This window comes from Pelodiscus sinensis, chromosome 8, assembly GCF_052426305.1.
Source record: "Pelodiscus sinensis isolate ZL-2025 chromosome 8, ASM5242630v1, whole genome shotgun sequence".
NCBI lineage: Eukaryota > Metazoa > Chordata > Testudines > Trionychidae > Pelodiscus > Pelodiscus sinensis.
The window spans coordinates 53,003,634-53,023,369 of NC_143059.1; the positions used below are offsets into that span (position 1 = coordinate 53,003,634).

General features: G+C 41.4%; 1 protein-coding gene across 1 annotated transcript in view; it reads right to left on the reverse strand.

Annotated features, from left to right (window-relative positions):
• Positions 1 to 19,736, reverse strand: part of ZRANB1 (zinc finger RANBP2-type containing 1) — a 65,650-nt gene that overhangs the window by 5,206 nt on the left and 40,708 nt on the right. Inside the window, exons 4-9 of the mRNA XM_075935293.2 lie at positions 18,844 to 19,031; positions 16,806 to 16,959; positions 15,107 to 15,178; positions 13,738 to 13,936; positions 10,031 to 10,151; positions 8,857 to 8,986 (exon numbers count right to left, since the gene is read on the reverse strand). Of these exons, the coding sequence (XP_075791408.2) occupies positions 8,857 to 8,986; positions 10,031 to 10,151; positions 13,738 to 13,936; positions 15,107 to 15,178; positions 16,806 to 16,959; positions 18,844 to 19,031 (864 nt within the window). The remainder of the gene's footprint in view (positions 1 to 8,856; positions 8,987 to 10,030; positions 10,152 to 13,737; positions 13,937 to 15,106; positions 15,179 to 16,805; positions 16,960 to 18,843; positions 19,032 to 19,736) is intronic.

The following is a 19,736-nucleotide window of genomic DNA, read 5'->3' on the forward strand; positions in this document are numbered from 1 at the left end:
ACATAATACCAGCTCCTCTTCTCTGAGCATTCCCCTAAGCTCTAACAAAGCTGCAGGAAATGGGGGGAAATTCAGACTGGTACTGGAAATTTAGTGACATACACTAAAGCAGCGGTGCTCAAACTTTTTGGACTCTGTGTAAAAATGTATGCGGAGCCCCAGCGGTCCACTGATTGTATGGGTTGTACTGTACCTATCAATGTTTCCAGTTTGTCAACCTCACGGAGCCCCTGGAGATGTCTGAGTTTGAGAAACACTGCACTAAAGCAATTCAAATGGTAAGTGCCTCAGGTGGGTACAGCTGATGTCATGGAACCTCAGGAAATGGAGCCACAAGTAGGGATGTAAGTGACTAAGTATATGGTTATCGGGTAGTTGAGTAGAAACTCAACTAGTCGCTTCCGCCCACTTTGCTGCCTCTATCAGAGAGAGGCAGCAAGGGTGGGAGCAGGAACTGGTGCTGGGGGGAGCCAACTTAAAAGCTGGTTCCCTCCAGGACCATCTCCACGAGGGGCAGGGGAGATAGACACGTAGCAGGGGACAAGGCATGGGGGACCTAGCAGGTTTTAATCATTTATAAAGCAGAAGCGCAGCGAGCGATACTGGGCATAAGCTAGGAATCAGTTGTCACAGCTTGCACCTGGTGCCCTCCACTACACTTCAGCCTTTAAAATGTATTAAGAGCCTGAAGGTTCCTAGACCTCTGGTGTCTGCCACACAGCTATCCCAGATGCCGGGAGGTTGCGGGCTGGACTTGGGACCGTGGAGCTAGGCAGCAGCCCCAGAGTTTGTGGGCTGGAGCAGAAGCCCCAACCCTTGGAGTCTGCAATGTCCAGTAGCCTTTTAACGCACACTGGGCTACAGCTGTGCGCTAACTGCTGCATGTGACACGGGTTGAGAGCCACTCATCTATTCCCTCAAACTGGTGACAGAACTGCTAGTAGGAACATCAATTCCTGTTTCTCACAGCAGCAAAAGACATAAGAAGCTCAAGTCCATTTATACATTTCTTCTAGGTTTAACTTAATTAGCTCAATCAGTCCAATGCCCCATGACCTTGTCACTATCTCTGATCAACACAGTGCTTGTACACAGATTGCTGGTCACCACTGCTGACTTGGGACTATTCCTGAGGGCAGACATGGTCTCAGAATGGCAAGTGGCCCCAAAATTTTCTCTCCTCACTCCACCTGTGACTTGCACTTGTCAGTCAATTCTCCACAACTCCACCTTGCAGGAAAGAGGCTGGAAGGGATTTCTTCAGTAAAGTCAGACCCAGTTTACCGGGTGATTAAGCATAGAAATAAATTTAACTGGATGGAAGTTTTAAAATCTGTAATTGTCTCTTAATTGACAAAGTGATATCTGCCTGAATCAGAAACAATTGCTCAGAAGTAGAGCTGATCTATTCCTCTCAATGGAATGCAAACAAAATTTAATGACTATTTAAAATGATGGTGAGCAACCTGCAGCCAGAGAGCCACATGAAGCCCACTGGGATTCAATTTTTGGCCTGAGACACATTTTGTTTACCATTATTCACACACAGATTTTACTGGTTTTTGTCCCCGTCATTTTTCTCCTATTGGTATTGTTAAAGTCACACACACTTAATGCAAGGGCAGGTGAAATGAGTTGCAGGCTGACTGCACACAAAATTGACTGAGAACCATGGGCTCCTTCTGCATCCAATCAAAGCGCTGCTACAGTTCAACTGGCACACCCCACAATTTCTAGGTACATAAGAGCAGTTAGAAAAACTATCCTATCCCAGAAGACGACCATTTTGGCTATGACAAACTTGTGGCCCACTAACATGAGTGAGTAGTAAGAATGGCCCTCCAAAAGCCTAGGCTGCCACTCACTGTTTTCAAGTGCCAATATTAACGATTCCACCAGTGTTCATTTTAGAAGAAATATAAGCCAAGGTGATAACCCAGCCTTGTAGCCCATAATGGCTGATACTCAGACAAATACATAGGGAGTTGGTTGCTATAGTTAAGGATTTGTTTAGGGTAATGGAATTCAAATCCCACTCCCCTCAAATTTTAAGTTCCTCTGCCTCTGGACACAGCAGAACCCAGATTCTGGTGCCATGAGACGCATAAACAGATGGGTCTGCATAGTGCTGCAAGTATGGGACGATCAGAAGTGGCTGCAAGACTTACAAATGTGTAGGGGCTGATGATGAAACATCCCGTGTGATCCGTCATCAGCATATGATGGTCAGGAAAGGTGCATGACACATACATCTTTAGAAATTCCTGCTTGTTCAGCAAGTTACAATCTGAATTTTTTTTCCTCGAACTGGAAAATTACAATCAGAGATGCCAACAGTAGTCTGCCTATCCCACCCTCCCATGGCTCAAAGCCATATAAGGGCATCCTGCACTGCAGCAAGGAGCAGTTCAACCAAAGGCTGAACAAGTGCAGAATGGTGGTAAGATGTACTTTTTGGCTTTTAAAGGGAAGGCTGCGCAGTCTTCTAACTAAATTAGACCTCAGTGAAAGCAACATTACCATTGTGGCTGCCGCCTGCTATGTACTCTATATTTGTGAAAACAAGGGGAAACGTATCTGTCCAGGTGGAATGCCAAGGCACAATGCCTAACCAGGGATTTTGAACAGCCAGACACCAAGTCAAGAAGAACACATCGAGAAGCAGTGCTAATCAGAGATGCTTTGAAAGTCAGTTTTATGAATGGCCAGTTTTGAGAATCATACATATTGCTCTCAATGAGGTGCCACTGAATTCAGTGTGCTTGCCTGAAACCTCCATCCCTTCAATACAAGCAATAAAGAGACTGTTGTTCCCTTAATAAAAATTCATGAGAATACAAGCAGAGAGAGGGTAAGTTTAGAAGATAGGATACACAAAGAACAAGTTAAAAGTCACTTAGGAAAGTTAGATGTCAGCAAGTCACCAGGTCCTGATGAAATGCATCCCAGGATACTCAAGGAGCTGATAGAGGAGGTATCTGAGCCTTTAGCTATGATCTTTGAAAAATCATGGCAGACAGGGGAGATTCCAGAAGACTGGAAAAGGGCAAATATTGTGCCCATCTATAAAAAGGGGAATAAGAACAACCCAGGAAACTATAGACCGGTCAGTTTAACGTCTGTCCCAGGGAAGATAATGGAGCAGGTAATTAAGGAAATCCTATGCAAACACTTGGAAGGTAATAAAGTGATAGGGAATAGCCAGCATGAGTTTGTGAAGAACAAGTCATGCCAAACTAATCTGATAGCTTTCTTTGATAAGATAACCAGCCTTGTGGATAAGGGAGAAGCGGTGGATGTCATATACCTAGACTTTAGCAAGGCATTTGATACAGTCTCGCATGATATTCTTATTGATAAACTAGGCAAATATAACTTAGATAGGGCCACGATAAGGTGGGTGCATAATTGGCTGGATAACCGTAGTCAGAGAGTTGTTGTTAACAGTTCTAAATCCTGCTGGAAAGGGATAACAAGTGGAGTTCCTCAAGGGTCTGTTTTGGGACCCGTACTGTTCAATATCTTCATCAATGATGTAGATATTGGGATAGAGAGTACGCTTATTAAGTTTGCAGATGATACCAAACTGGGTGGGGTTGCGACTTCTTTGGAGGATAGGGACATAATTCAAAATGACCTTAGCAACTTAGAGAAATGGTCAGAGGTCAACAGGATGAGGTTTAATAAAGAGAAATGCAAAGTGCTCCACTTAGGAAGGAACAATCAGTTCCATACATACAAGATGGGAAGCGACTGTCTAGGAAGGAGCATGGCAGAAAGGGATCTAGGGGTCATAGTGGACCACAAGTTGAATATGAGTCAACAGTGTGATGCTGTTGCAAAAAAAGCAAATATGATTCTAGGTTGTATCAACAGGTGTGTTGTAAGCAAAACTCGTGAAGTCATTCTGCCGCTCTACTCTGCACTAGTTAGGCCTCAGCTGGAGTACTGTGTCCAGTTCTGGGCGCCACATTTCAAGAAAGATGTGGAGAAATTGGAAAGGGTACAGAGAAGAGCGACAAGAATGATTAAAGGTCTAGAGAACATGACCTATGAAGCCAGGCTTCATGAACTGGGCTTGTTTAGTTTGGAAAAAAGAAGATTAAGGGGGGACATGATAGCGGTTTTCAAATATCTAAAAGGGTGTCACAAGGAGGAAGGAGAAAATTTGTTCCTCTTGGTTTCTGAGGACAGGACAAGGAGTAATGGGCTTAAAGTGCAGCAGGGGAGGTTTAGATTGGACATTAGGAAAAAATTCCTAACTGTTAGGGTGGTCAAATATTGAAATAAATTGCCAAGGGAGGTGGTGGAATCTCCCTCTCTGGAGATATTTAAGAACAGGTTAGATAGACATCTGTCAGGGATGGTGTAGGTGGAGCTTGGTCCTGCCTTGAGGGCGGGGGGCTGGACTCGATGACCTCTTGAGGTCCCTTCCAGTCCTATTATTTTATGATTCTATGATTCTCCAAATCACACAGAGTGATAGGGAGCAGATGCTGACTGCATGTGGCCAGAAACTTGGGCCTTAAGCTTCAATGCTTTGTGTTGCAACAATGCCAGACCACTTACTGCTTGTTTGGCATGGAAAGGATGTCCTACTGTGGAGAACGGAATAAGGCAGGCATCCCCACAAACCTTGAGAGAAGGATTAAAGAGTTCTTCTTCTATGAGAACTTTACATAGATGTGCAGGGAGGATTCCCACTCGGTCTTCAGAAATTTTAACAAGTTTTTCCCACTGTGTAGGCACATTGGCCACCACAGATCACACCAGATTGCCTGAACCCACTTTTCACAAGATAAAAAACATATACTCACCAGAAGTGCCCTTCCCAGGATTAGTGCCCAACTGTGAGACGGGAATAGTCTCCAAAGTTATAAAAAGTTCGTCTCTGTGACCTTGGTTGCCATGCTTGCTGGCTGACCATTTGCCTCCTCTATGCCACTGCCTGAGTGTCTTAGAGGAATCCCTGGACTGGCTAGTGAAGCTGTTCAGGTTCCCCACAAGAATCACATGCAGCTGCTCATAGAAGCTGTATGATTGTGGCAATGCTCCAGATAGTCATATCAAAAGACAAAGGATGCCAACGGCCTCTCTCAGCTCCTTTATTTTCATGCGGCACTGCAGGGCACCCCGACCACGTCCTCTCTCCTCCTTGCCCCTTGCAATTTTGGCATATCTGTGGGGGGTTTTTTCTGGTTTGTAGTTCTGAGACAACAGATTCATCTCCCCACAAAGCTATGAGGTCCATTCTAGTGCTTGTCTGTGACCATGAGAACTCATGGAGTTCGTGGTCAGGCATGCTGCTGCCTGCTCTGAGGTCTGCTCACCGCACTGGCCACAAGGGAAATGAAATTCACATTTTCTTAGGGTTTTTCCTGTTCACTTGAAGAGCAGTAGAGTGGCCAGTCCAGTCATCATGGGACACCTCCCAGAGGCAAACACCACAAACTTTCACAGCGCTGCATCTGCACTACCAAAAAGTCGACCATGCGAATTGAATTTAGCAGTTACTCCTCATGAAAGCAGGAGTACCGTCTGCCCTTTAAGTCGATGGAATGAGTTTGACAGCATCAACTCATTGTTTAGAAAGTCGTCCTAATGTGGCTAAGTTCAACCTAAACTCCCAGCACAGACCAGCCCTATAAACTGATCAACATGTTTTCCCACATATCAAAACAAAGGAGCTACTTTGCCAACCAGGCAGTGACTAAGGGATACTCATCTCTATCAGATTAAGATTTAATCTGACTGACTAAATAACAAGTTTGTAAAACATACAGGCTGAGTTGGGACTGTCTCATAGTAGTAAGCAAGATAAGCTACAGAAAAGGAATGCAAGATACTAAGAACTGTATCATTCCCGGGAGCTATCATATCCAGGATTTAAATCTCGAGAACTTCAGAATGTGTTCTTATTTTTTTAAATGTCAGAGTCATGTCTTGAAGTGTACACATCCTCCTACTACATAAACAGAAGTTAAACACACATCATGGCAAAAAGTCTGTGGCATTGCTACAGATAGTTTAGAGTATGGGATGACCAGAAATATCTTTTGTAGTTATTCTTACTAGAAGAATGTTCATCTAATTTTATGCATCAGCATATAGGATATTGGCATGGGGGTCAAGAAGGAATCTCCCTCTCTCTCAACCTCTGTATAGGATGCATTTGGTTAAGTGTTTGCAAAACAACTATTGCTGAAGGCAAGATGCCAACTTCATGGTTCAATGTTTGATCAAGAACAGCAAAATAACATAAAAGGTAGATAACTATTCTTTTCTAACTATTGTTCTTCAAAACGTGTTGCTGATGTCCATTCCAATGTGTGTATGCATGTTGTATACATGGCTGAAAGATTTTCCCCTAGTGGTGACTTTTGGGTTGGCTGTGGCACCTGTGGGGACACCTTCCTGGTGTCATATATATACCCCTACTGACCTGACTCCCACTCAGTTCCTTCTTGCCAGAATAGTCCAACAGTGGGGAGGGTCTGGAATGGACGAGCAACACATCTCACAAAACAACAGCTGCAAAAGGTAAGTAACCATTCTGTCAAGTGATTGCTCATGTACATTCCAATATGTGCCTTACCAGCAGTTTGTACATAGGAGGGGTCAGACCTCAACTCATTGCGGAGTGTGGCAGAGCTGTCCTGAAGGCTGCATCATCCTGTACTTGCTGGGTGAAGGCGTAATGAGTCATGGAAGTGTGCACAAGGAGTATATAGCCACCCTACAGATGTCCTGAATAGAAATCTGAGCTATAAAGGCCACTGAAGAGGCCTGTGCCCTAGTGTAGTGTGCTGTGAGGTTCGAGGCTGGCATCTTGGTTAGGTCATAGCAAAGTCTGATATACAGTGATCCAGGATGATAGGAGTTCATATATTCCGCAATAGAAACAAAGATGAAGAATTTGTGTCAACTTGAGAAATGGTTTGGTGTGCTCAATACAAAAGGCAAGGCCACATCTTACGTTCAGGATCGTGCCCTTACCCTGTCTGTGGCTTGAAGCTTTGGGAAGAAAACAGGGAGAAAGATGTCTCAATTGATGTGAAAGGGAGACATCACCTTTGGCAGAAAGGTGGGATTGGGGCACAGCTGTACTTTATAAAAAAAACACAACAACATAGGAGGACTTGGAGGTAAAGGCCCGCAATTCTGATACTACACAAGAAGTCAGAAGCCCCAATGACCATCACAGGTGGAAAGAAGGAACTGAGTGGAGTCAGGTCGGCAGGGACAGAGATACCACACAAGGGAGACGTCTCCACAGGGGGTACCACAGCTGACCCAACAGATAAAGCTAAGGGAAAATCTTCCAATGATCAGCTTGTGGCATGTGTGCGCGCGCACACACGCATGCGCACACACACATGCACGCGCACACACACACGCAATCACTCAAATAACACTCTGCTCTTCTAGCATTCTTATTCTTTCATCTTCTCTAGCTATCTTCATATGGCATCTTACCTCAAGCCCAGAGGATGACTCCTTTAACTGTTCTATAGGCTGCTGCACAAGTCACCTGGGGGGGGAGGAAGGGGCTCTGTGGAGTGACAAGGCATGCTGCTTAGAAAGGTATCTGCTGGGTAGCCTGGAGGACTAACGCCTAGCTTTTATAAGCCTGGGGAATAAAAGTGGGAGTCCAGAGTTCAGTTTAGGCCTCCGATTTTGATGTGAAACTATTGTTTGAATAATTATCCTCCCACCAATCCCTCCAAACAATCTGTAGATCTGAGAAGAACAGAATATGACAAAATTTTCCTACAGATTTCGTTTAGCCTTCCCAGTAAACAACAGGTTAGAAAACATCTTTAATAAATTCTCAACATACTGCAACTTGTAAAAAGCACTCCTCGTCCAACAAGATGCTGGAAAGCACAAAAATGTCCGTGGCTATTGTGCCCATCTTAACAATAAACCTAATCATGAAGAGACTTACACTAATGACTCAGTTCAGAACCGCCAGGAATGTTCATTATAGTTCCTAGCCCTCAGACTTTTTCAATTAATCCCTTAACATTTGGAGTCAGAATGTCCTAATTATGCACAAAATTCAAAGTATGAAAATGCTAATGAAATGAGCTCTGTACTTGCTAAATCTTAAGGGGAAACCAATCACTTAGAAATAACCTGGCCTATATAATTTTGGTTCATAGTATTTTGTAATGAAATGAATTTACTCTTTAAATAAATTACTTCATATTTTTATAATCTTTATGTTTTGTACTTACAGAAGAAGATCCTTGTCTGAAGTGGTTTTCCATTACATAGGACCCTGCAGTTCTACTAATCCAGCATTTAGTGAAGCATTGCTATTGTTCTGACATAACCAGATTGTGCTATAATGTATTATACAATGGCAACATTGACTAAACAAAATGCACATTGATTTTTTTTTTTTAAATCTGAAATGGGAGTAAGCTGCACCCTGGAAAAATCACTTTTTACAACTGTGCAGCAGCACCCTCACTATTCTACATATTTCTCCTCACTTTTAATATTGTAATAGCAATCCTCAATACATTGGATGCATTTAACAAGTCTATAAAAATGCATTAAATAGCATTTAAAACATTAAATCTTTCACTTGGGCTGCACCAAACATGTCTGCTGCCAACAAGTCTTGTACTTTGATAATCAGCGTCCCCTATAAAGGAGTTAAAACACTGGTTGAACACAAGATTTATAAGAACTAGAGGCTTAAACAGCTATATCAGGCTTAAAAACAGCTACTTAAAAAGTCACTGCACCCCCACTTCTACTAGTATCTTATATTAAGCTGCTTTCAGCCACCTTTAAAATTCATGTTTTAATAAGTACAACAAATAGGTAGGTGTTGAGGCTTACCTTGAAAACGGGTATATCCTAAAGTCTCTCCCCGGAAACTCTTATAATACTTTACGCCATAAACTATAATCGGTCTTCTAAGAATATGTGCAAGTACAAAAATGTGTGTCTGCTCCAAACTTGCTCCAGGCTATAACAAAAAGAAAAACAGACAATTCTTTCAACAGAACTTTGATCAGTTTAACATGATTGACAAAGCAACTTCTGCATGAACTCCATAATACCAGATTTCCATCCAACTAAAATTCTGCTGAAGTCATGGCTGTCATTTAGATTTCCATAACAAAGCATTTTTCTGGCATGTTTCACTTGCAGAAAATTTAGCTACCTAAAGTTAGAATACTCACGTGAGTATTCTATGCATTTTTTAACATTGACAATACCTCAATATTACAGGGAGAATGCACCTGTGAATTGAGGTTGAACAAGCATTCTTTTTTAATAGGCCATTTTTGGTTGATGGGTTTTACCTTAAAAAGAGCCTCTATCGTATTTAAAAAAATTGTGTTCATGTGTGCACTTTTATGCAAAGCCTGAGCCTAAAAAGTTGAGACCTATAAGTGAAAAAAAATACACTTTTCAATAATGAAAAAAATAAAAATAATTTTAGCTAACAAATCAAAATATGGTCAAAATTCACAGGCTCTAGATTGTAGATATGCTATTTAGAGAGTCTGAAAATATAGTTTATTTTACCGCAGTTATAAAGATTTTTAAAAAATGCACTTGGCACATGCACACTATACTACAAAATGCAAAACTCAGTTTGTCAGCATTCAAGTGATTCAAGCTAACAAAAAGTTTGTAGACATGTTCATTCTCTCCGATTATTTAACGTGTTTAGGGAAGGAGACAGGGCATTAAACAGAACAGAAACTGGTGTACCATCTCTTATAAGCGTAAGAGCATAAGAAAAATAACCTTTTACCAAAACTGTTAATTTTACTAGTAAACTCAGAAATTATGTTGCACTTTATTCTTGGAGGAGCACTTACCCATAATGCTTCGTAAAAATCTGGTGTTAAAAAAGTTGATATTTTCTGTAAAACAAACACCACACACACACACACACACACACACACACACACACAGCAAGAACAACGCAAGTTTAACAAATTAATCTTCAGGACTATACAACCCATCCCAGTTTAAGATTAAAAAAAACAGTCCTTACCTGACTAGCTAGAGAGAGTATAAATGCCCAGTCTTCCTGCCACTGTTCTTCTCGCAGTGAGAAATGTAAACCAAAGCTTTGGGAATACCATGACTCCCACTCTTTCCAACGGGTGTAAAACCTAGAATATTGGGCAGGAAGACAAGAGGTAAAGCAAGGAAGATAGTAATTTGATTTTCAGAATAAGTGAGTCATACAATAACTGACGGTAGTATTTATTCTACAGGCAGTCCCTGACTTACACGATCCGACTTATATCGGATCCGCACTTACGAACGGGGCTCTCTCGCCCTGGAGGTCGAGGTGGCGGATTGCTGCCTGCGAGTTCCGGGGCGAGAAAGCCCCATTCGTAAGCTGCTCCCGGTGCCCCTGGTCTGCTGGAGACGGTCTCCAGCAGACCAGGGGCACCGGGACTGAAGCCGCAGCAGCGGCGGTTCTGAGGCTTTTCTCTCAATTACACCTATGATAGCCAGAGCAAAGCCTCAGAAGCGCAGGAACCGCCGCTGCTGCGGCTTCAGTCCCGGTGCCCCTGGTCTGCTGGAGACGGTCCCCAGCAGACCACAGGCACCGGGAGCAAAGCCGCAGCAGCAGCGGATTCCCGCGCCTCTGAGACTTTGCCAGAGCAAAGCCTCAGAGGCGCGGCACCCCGCTGCCGCTGCGGCTCTGCTCCCAGTGTCCCTGGTCTGCTGGGGGGGGGGGGGCAGCTAGTGTGCCCCCCCCCCCCCCAGCAGACCAGGCTTTTGTTGTGGACCCTGGGGCAGAGCAGCTGGGGCGCTGCCGATTGGTCCTGCAGCGCCGCTCTGGGCACTACTGGACCAACCCGGCAGCACCCCAGCTGCTCTGCCCCAGGTCCTGATTCAGCCGCTGCTGGTCAGTTTCAGCAGTGGCTGAATCAGGACGCCTGGGGCAGAGCAGCTGGGGTGCTGCTGGGTTGGTCCAGTAGCGCCAAGGAGCGAGGAGCGGTGCTACTGGAGCAACCCAGCAGCACCCCAGCTGCTCTGCCCCAGGCGTCCCCAAGTCAGCCGCTGCTGAAACTGACCAGCGCTGACTACAGGAAGCCCGAGGCAGAGTTGCTCTGCCCCAGGCTTCCTGGAATCAGCCGCTGATCAGTTTCAGCAGCAGCTGACTTGGGGACGCTTGGGGTTCTTAAGTTGAATCTGTATGTAAGTCAGAACTGGCGGTCAGTTTCAGCAGCGGCTGAATCTGGATGCCAGTTCCGACTTACATACAGATTCAACTTAAGAACAAACCTACAGTCCCTATCTTGTATGTAACCTGGGGACTGCCTGTATCCTTTAAGAGTCAAAGTTTAAGAATGAACAGTGTTTCCTAGTTCCATCTTGCAAAAACAATTTTAAAAGAAATTGTGTGAAATTTTAAATCTAAACTCTTTCATGATGGCAATTTCCATTGGGCAGAAACAGACCACAGTTGCAGCTCTGGGCTCTTTCAGGCAGTACCCAGGCTAGGGCTAGGCACCAGAATGAGAAGGAGGGAAGAGGTCTCTTTTTCTCTCAATTACACCTATGATAGCAACCAAGCTGTACTAGAAGGAAGATGCCCGATTTAAATAAAACACAACCCCAGGGGAGTAACTTGAGGTAAGGAAGAGATGAAGACAATGATTGTAGAAATCTGGATGACAAGTGGGAGGAGAGGGAAGAGAGGAACTGGAATTGGAATATGGCATGGGAGCCAGTGGAAAAAGAAGGCAGGGAAAGATGCACACAACGCAGCAAGGGATGGAAAGAAACTGGACAAAAAGAGCAAGGTGACAGATTCAACTAGGGATGTGAATGGTTAACCGGCAGCCCATATGGGCCTGCCACATCATATTGTGAGCAGGGGGGCTGCACCAGCTTGGCTGGGCTGGAGCAACCTCCTGACTACCCCATAATGTTTAACCGCTTAACTGATTAAACAGGATTGTATATCCCTAGATTAAACAATTAGATGGGAGTAAAAAGACATGAAAGAGTAGGAAAGGCTAGGCAAGGACCCTCAGTGCAAGAAAGGGGGGGACAGAGGCACAGAGGCAACAGGCTGTTATGGGAACAGGGCAGAAGGTCAAATCTGTGGAGAAACAAGAAGAGTTTTGCCCACTAGAGAACTCTTCCCTCTCCAGATCCTAGGATGGAATCCATGATTCTCAAGTATCACAACTTCTGTACTGTCAGCAAATACCTGTGAAATCTACTGGCAAAGTATCACTTTCCCCCTCTACAGTTGGTCCACAGAGGATTAGAAACTGATAGTAGAGGTTTTCCATCAGCTCAAAATGACAGAAGTCTGTATGTTGGATCTAAAAGTCCCAACCCTGATGAACAACCATGTGGGTGTCATTTTAATACTTTATGAAAAAAATTATCTGTTCAGTTTGCAAGCTAATTAATCTCTCTAATGGAGGATTTTTTTAAGTGTAATTTTCAGGGTTCTTAAAGAGGAAAGTCAAGAACTCAAAAAGTTAGGAAACGCCAGACTTAGTAAGGTCGTCCATGCAACCTTAAATTTAGCCCCTTTGTGAGCATACAGTCTTTAATTACATGACCACTTCATCTATTGCAGAATTTAGAAGGTGCTAAAGTCAATAAGTTAGAGGACTGCAAGAAAAGAAAGTATTTTATCATGGTTAATACAGACGGAAGCTGCCTGGAGAATAAGATTCTCTACCAGGCTCTGCTACGTGGAGTTCTTATGTAATGCTAAGCAAGTCACTGAAATCAAAATTTTCATAGGTGGGTCACAACTTTATGTCCTTCATTTTCTGGACCCAATTTGAGATATATGGGATCTGATTTGCACAAGTGCAAAACATTCACAGCTATAGCTAAAGTCAATGGGATCTGGACTTTGAGCATATAAAGTGCTATTACAATGTTAAGTATCCCACAAAATCAAGACCTGAGTGTTTAAAATTGGGTAGTTAGAATGATATATACTTTTAACCTTAATATCTCTGTGCCTCAGATCCCCATCTGTAAATTGGGACTAAACACCAACCTCATTAACATTTGTTAAACACTCAGATTTTATAGTGATAAGCCCCATAGAAAAAACCATGAACACACTAATAATTCTGTTTTCAGAGCAGGATTTCAAAACTGTGCAAGGCCAGCATTAGGCCACACATGGAACATACTGAAGACAAGATACTGAAGAATTCCTCGTTTAGTGAGCATAGTTCATTCCATGCACTGAACGAGATGGGGAACTTTTAGGGAAAAGTGAATATCATAATGCATATGCACAAATTAAGGTTGCATAAGCAACTCTAATTCTGAACTTTCCTAACTTTTCAGTTGCAACTTGATGCTATTTTAACATATTTTTCACATAGTTTCAAACTAAGTTACCTAAACTTTAGTCGCTATATAAAGAATCAGCAGATATAAGTCAATAAATTCACTACAATTCACACTGCAAAAGCTACAGTAAACTACATACTACAGCTCCTGGTGAGAATACTGTAGGGAATGTAAGCACTGAAAACAAGAACTTTATTTGGTAATAAAACTGACACATGATATACAAGTTTTATTTTGGGTTTTTTTTTTTTTTTAATTTAAAACTTGCAACTTCAATTGTGCTGCAATTCATCCCTTTTGTTACACATCATTAAATACAAATCCATGATCTCATCACTATATTGCAGTCAATGCTACTTGAAACGTATTCTTGACTCTAACATGAGAAATATGCCAGCTTACCAATGTGAACAGTCATGTAAACTGTCATGAAGAGCTTTCCGTAGCACCGAATCCTTGTCATAAATGCCCCAGGTAGCTTGTAGTACTGAATCAAGCAGGCAGTCCCCTGCTGTCCGATTCCAAAGTGCATATAGTCTACTATCCAAACGCGTACCCAATTCCAAAGACCAGTTTATAATGGGAGATTCTTCTTCTAGTTCTACAGTACAAGAAAAGCCTTATGTTAATCTTATTTGCAATTAAGACTCTTTTCTACGTGAATATCGCTGTTAAAAGGTACAGTGGTTATCAGAAGATACCATACAAATCAACAATTTGCCACATTCACCTTAAAATTACAAGAATAGTTGCACTAAACAGGGTAGAACTTCCCTGGCTTAATACTGTAGATAAAAAAGCGTCTGCTCAAAAAAAAAAAAGCATTCAACTTAAAAACAATAATTTGTTTCATGAGAGCCACTGAAGTAGAAGAATGTTCACCAATTTTACGTAAATGTGGGAGTACACTGAAGAACTCATGACTTGGAGCCTTTAGTAGTTTTTCCAACTAACAAATTCATAAGTTTCACACATTTTTACCAGACCACAGCTTCGCTTTTTCTTTTTCTGTATTCCCAATGTTAAAGTCAAATCCCTGTAATCTTTAAAGGTAGAAATTCACCTACAAATGCCAACCTAAAAATATCCAGCACAAAATTTTTCTTTAAATATAGAATTCATTTATTACTTAAAACTAAAGTATCTCCTGAATTAGGGATGTAATAATATAGTCATTTAACCAATTAGCAAAAGCTTATGGGTTAATGCTATAGACTACACGCATTTCCCTCTCCCTGCCAGTACATTTTTCAGCAGCCTGGCTCACAACAGATCTGAGACCTACTCCTGCTGCGGAGCTGGGTGCGTAGGCAGCCTGGCTTAGTCCTAGCTCATGCTGGGTGTGGGACCTACTGCCGTTTCAGCTCTGCATTTCAAGTCTATTAAAAGCCAGGCAGGCAGGCAGCCCAGCTCAGTTCCAGCTTACACTGGGTCCAAGAGCACGGATCCCCCCCTACACAGGGACTATTACCACTCTGCACTGCTGCCTCTCTCAGAAGCAGCAGCACAGGATGACAGGCAGCCAGTCTGCAAGGGGAGCTGGTTTTTAAACTGGCTCCCCTCGCAGACCAGCACCCACTTGGCACCCTGTGCTGCTGCCTCTGACAGTGGCTGCCAGCCCTGCCCCCAGGGACTATAGAACAGTCGACTACCCAATAAAATTTCATGAGGTTACTTGACTATTCAATTAACCAATATTTAACATCCCTATCCTGAATAGGGGATAAGATTTGAGGGTTTATTTGTAGTAACTCTAAATACAAGAGCTTACCTTTCTGAACATCCCTATCAAGTACTTCATCAAATAACTTCTCTTGGACAGTTGGTGGCAAGTCTTCAATATCTGAAAAAGGAACAATTAATAAAATGTCTTAACACACATTTAAAAATGGAGTACTGACATATAGAACATGTGCAGTTATTAACCAGCTGATTCTTATTGTTCTCCCTCCTTAATCAGTGTTCCCTAAAGCTGTACATTTGTACACACTCAGGTGCGATTCAAATGCTGCCCAAATGATTAGAACACCCACAGTTCGTTTTTTTGTTTCTACTGGTGGTGCACATTCACACAACTCGGTGCTCACAAAAAAGTATTTTGCACATGGACGGAAAAGATCAGAGGAAATATTTTCCTTAACCTCTAATTTCTCAATGAAGATGCATTATTTTTGGTTCATCTATGCATGGCCTGAAGCCCAGACTAAGCTAAGAATCCTGATACTAGCTAATCATGACCTTCCAAGCAACAATGGCACCTAAACCAAAGGACATCTGGACACCTGTAGGATTATAAATTATCTGCTCCAAAATCAGTGAAGTAGGGAACCAGATAAGAAAGCAAGAAATAAGATGAGAATAAAAGAATTTTTCCATTTCAGTATTGTGACAACCTTGATCTAGCCCAGATGGTAAATGTAAAGTCATTTTGGTCTAATGCAATAGACACCAAGTTCAACATATTCAGTTACCTGGCTGCATAACCTTTAGGAAGAGCCCATAGCCTTTAGTAAGGCCTACAACAAAACCTATTTAATCTGTGATAAGACAAATGGCTGTTTTGTGGGGCAAGTTTTCTTATATTCTACATAGCCACCAATCTCCTAATGCAAGCATGCCCAAGGCCAGTTTATCAGTATATTACATTTCCTTTTTCCCTAATGCATCTAATCTGTAATATAATATCATGCAATACAGGATTTTACTGAAAATGTGAGAAAAAGCTCAAGTGAAACATTTTTATGACAGCTATTAATAATGCTGGATATGTTGTACATAGATTTACCACCTGATGCTTTCTGTACTATGTAAATTACAAAAACTTCACCTAATTCAAGTAGGCTGAAAATTCTATGATCAAATATTCAATCAAGAGAACTTAATCAAAAGATTAAGGCATGCTCATCTCTAAATACTTACACAAATATTCAGTGTCAAACAGCAAATGTTCTTATTGATCACATGCCATTTCAAAATAAACTGAAGATAACTAACATGAATATTTCCAGGTAAGACAAAAATGCAGCATACATATGAATAGTAGAATATTCCCAAAACTCATAATTGTGTGTCAAATCTTTTGTTTTTAAAAAGGAACATTAGAAGTACCGAATTACAAAGTGAGGCAAAATCTAGCCATCTGAGCTAAAAACTAAGAACCATGTATACTTGATCTTTAATCTCAATTTTAATACAGACTTGTTTTAGAAAGACATTCTTTTACTTCAAATTTTCCCAGCTCTAAAACTGAAGACAATAGTAGTTTATTTCATGGGGAAGATATCACAATAAATACGTGAAGAGCTTATTTAAAAAGCAACTAGGAAAAGCCTAAGAATGTGCTAACAAAACCTATATCAGAAAAATTGGTAGAGGTAAGGCAGGGGGAGTGACAGAGTTTGTTGACTGCTATTTTATATATGTATGAAACTAAGGAAACACTTACACAATGAGGATTATTTCATAATTACCTGCAGGTAATGTAAATGTTACAAGATCAGTTAAAAAATAGCAAGCAAAATCTCCCTTTCGTTGATGAAGAGATGCAGCAATTTCACGCCGGATTTGTTCTGTAAGCTCTGGACACACCATTGCTGGAATGCACTTTGCTGCATGTTGTGAAACCTATAATATTAATAGACTTATTTCACCAAAAACAGTAAAATGAGTTAGGCATCAGATAACATTTCATAAATAACGTTATGAGAAAAAGAGGGAAACAATAGGTCTTAGAAAGAAGGAATATGGAACGAACACAATTCTGAGGGAAAAAGTGATCCCATCAAGATACATGCAAGAATATAAATATAAATCTATTCAAAGACATTACAATTAAGTCAACAGCTACAATGTGTTTACTCAATAGGAAACTAATAGGCACTGAACTGACCACCACAAAACAAACTTCAATCCAACAAAAATGAAATTGAACAGATGGCTGATGGGGTTAAACAGAAGGAAACAAAATGACCATCCAAACAGGAACTATTAAGACCACATGATAACAGTATGAAAAAGCCTGATGTTATGGATGGGCACTGATTACAATGTAGCATCCTCAAGTAAATTTCTTCTCTTCCATATGGTACACAGGATTCTGTACCTCAAATTAATTATGTTTGTATGAGAAAGTTTTCCATTCCTCATCTCCTATTTGCCATAACTCTATTAAGTGGGGAAAGGACCCCTATATGTGGACCACACATGTTCTGAAGAATGCTGGACTTTGATGGCAGAGGAAAAAAAGTCACAGTGATAAAGGTCAAACATTAACCTCAGGTATACATCCGGACTACACAATGGAGACTTTAAAATGGCATTTGGAAGACATGCATTTTAAAGAATCATTATCTCAACAAAGCTAAGGGCCAGTATTACTATTATTTGATAGGGTTGAGTACACATTTTCATAACTCTTGCAGGTAAAATTGCTGTTGATAAATCAAAAGTACAGAATTTACGGTGAAGCTAACTGTTTTTAAATCTGTCCAAATCAATGACATGTGTGTCCCTCATCACTTAAATGTTTTGTGTACTCATTATACTGAAATTCACAGTTCAAACCACCTGAAAATTTTCCACTAACCTTGTCTTCTGCTATTTTGCTCTCCACTCCCAAACTTTGGATGCATTTTTATGTGCATCTCATCCCCCTTTTCCCACAGACTAGCTTCCTCGGGAAAGCTAAGGCCCCTGTAGTAATAGCAGTATTTTCCATTAGATTTGCCTTAAAAAAAGCGTCATGGATTTCTGATTCAGCTTTGAGCAGGAAGTGAACTGACGCTCTGTTGAGTAATTCTTCCCTGATAGGAGGCAATTTTGAAAGTACGTGAGGGTGCATCTCTTAGCAATGCCTCTAATGGGCACTTTACATATCACCTGACGTGTTCTAGACCTGGTTCAGGCTTAATTTTTAGATCAAACTTGGATCCAAGACTGAGCTGACCCCTCCCAAACTGGAGCAAGTTGTTATCCAACCCAACCTGAGTCAGCCACAACACTTCTTCCCTTTGCATGTGAAGTCACTTCTCTTCCTATTTGTGGAGTTTGCACAGAAGTAGCTGAATGCCTGCTCCACCATCCACCACCCCAAGCTGAGCTGTGTGCACTCTAGAGCAAGTCCTACTGTAACTCCTCAGCATACTCAGATACAACAATTTAATTTTCCCTAAATGGTTTGCTCTAGAGGTATTTCCTCTACCCAGCCAAAAGCATACGATCAGGCAGCAAAGTAGCTTACTTCCAAGGCAACAAGGTCAGGAAGTATGACCAGACTGCTTATATCTTACAAGAAACTTGTAAGATAGTCTCACTATCTTATCTACCTATTCACAAGTTCAGACAACTACTGCTGAAAAATCCAACAGAAGAGAGTCACAAAGAAGCTACTTGTGCATTTGTCTCTTCTCTCCATCAGCTAGCAAAGAAAGCTGCACTCCAAAGACTGCAAACTATAGTATGGTTTTGTAAAGTCTTTATTTAATCTAAACAAGGCCCAAAGCACCTCACCTCTGTAAGCAAAATTGCTAGCATATTCTGTCTTTGAAAACGTATAGCCAGATGTACAAGCGTGTATCCCACATCAAAAGCAGAAGGGCGATTTAGCAGTCGTACTTCATCTGATGTAAGCTGGCGTGCAATATCTCCTCCTGATGACTTGTATGCTTCAACAGCAGCTAAATCACCTTCTACAACTCCTGAAGACACAAAAAGCATATTAATTTCATTTTAGAGAATAAAGATATAATTCTGGATCAAAATACCTTATTTCACAGTGTTTTTCTATGCCTGTTGGACTCCAATCTTTGGGAACAAGAGCAAAATTGCACGCACAGCTATTTTTATTTACATATTTTGCAGTCTTGAACCTACCTTACCTCCAAAACAAGTTCCATACTCCTGTAGGCATATGCTAAGACACCAAGTCAGAGTAGGAGCCAGTGAGCTAAGTAAGGCTTGGTGTTGTATGCAGTCCAATGAAACACTTGATTTAAATTCAGCACATGCCATTTTCTGACTATGGATGATGAAAGTGTCCACTTAGCACAAATTTCTAGTATGACAATTTTGCCTGCAGTTTATCTTAAAGCCTGTCAAAAATCAAAATATGTACTCTGTGTGTGCAGACATTTGCTCTGACAAATCCCTTCAAACAAATTTTAAAATCTTGCCATTTATCACAGAAAAGTCTTGAACAAAGAAAATGTAATGTGAAATTGACATTCCATTCTAATATACAAGTTAGAAGGTCAATTTCATATTAAAATTATTCTTCTATTACGTAGGTCATACATAATACTGAGATTCCCTGATCAACTGCCACATTTGTGTGAAAATATCAGTCTTGTGTTAATGCGTAGAGATGCACCTCTAAAATCTGGGATTCTCTGGGCCAGTAACAT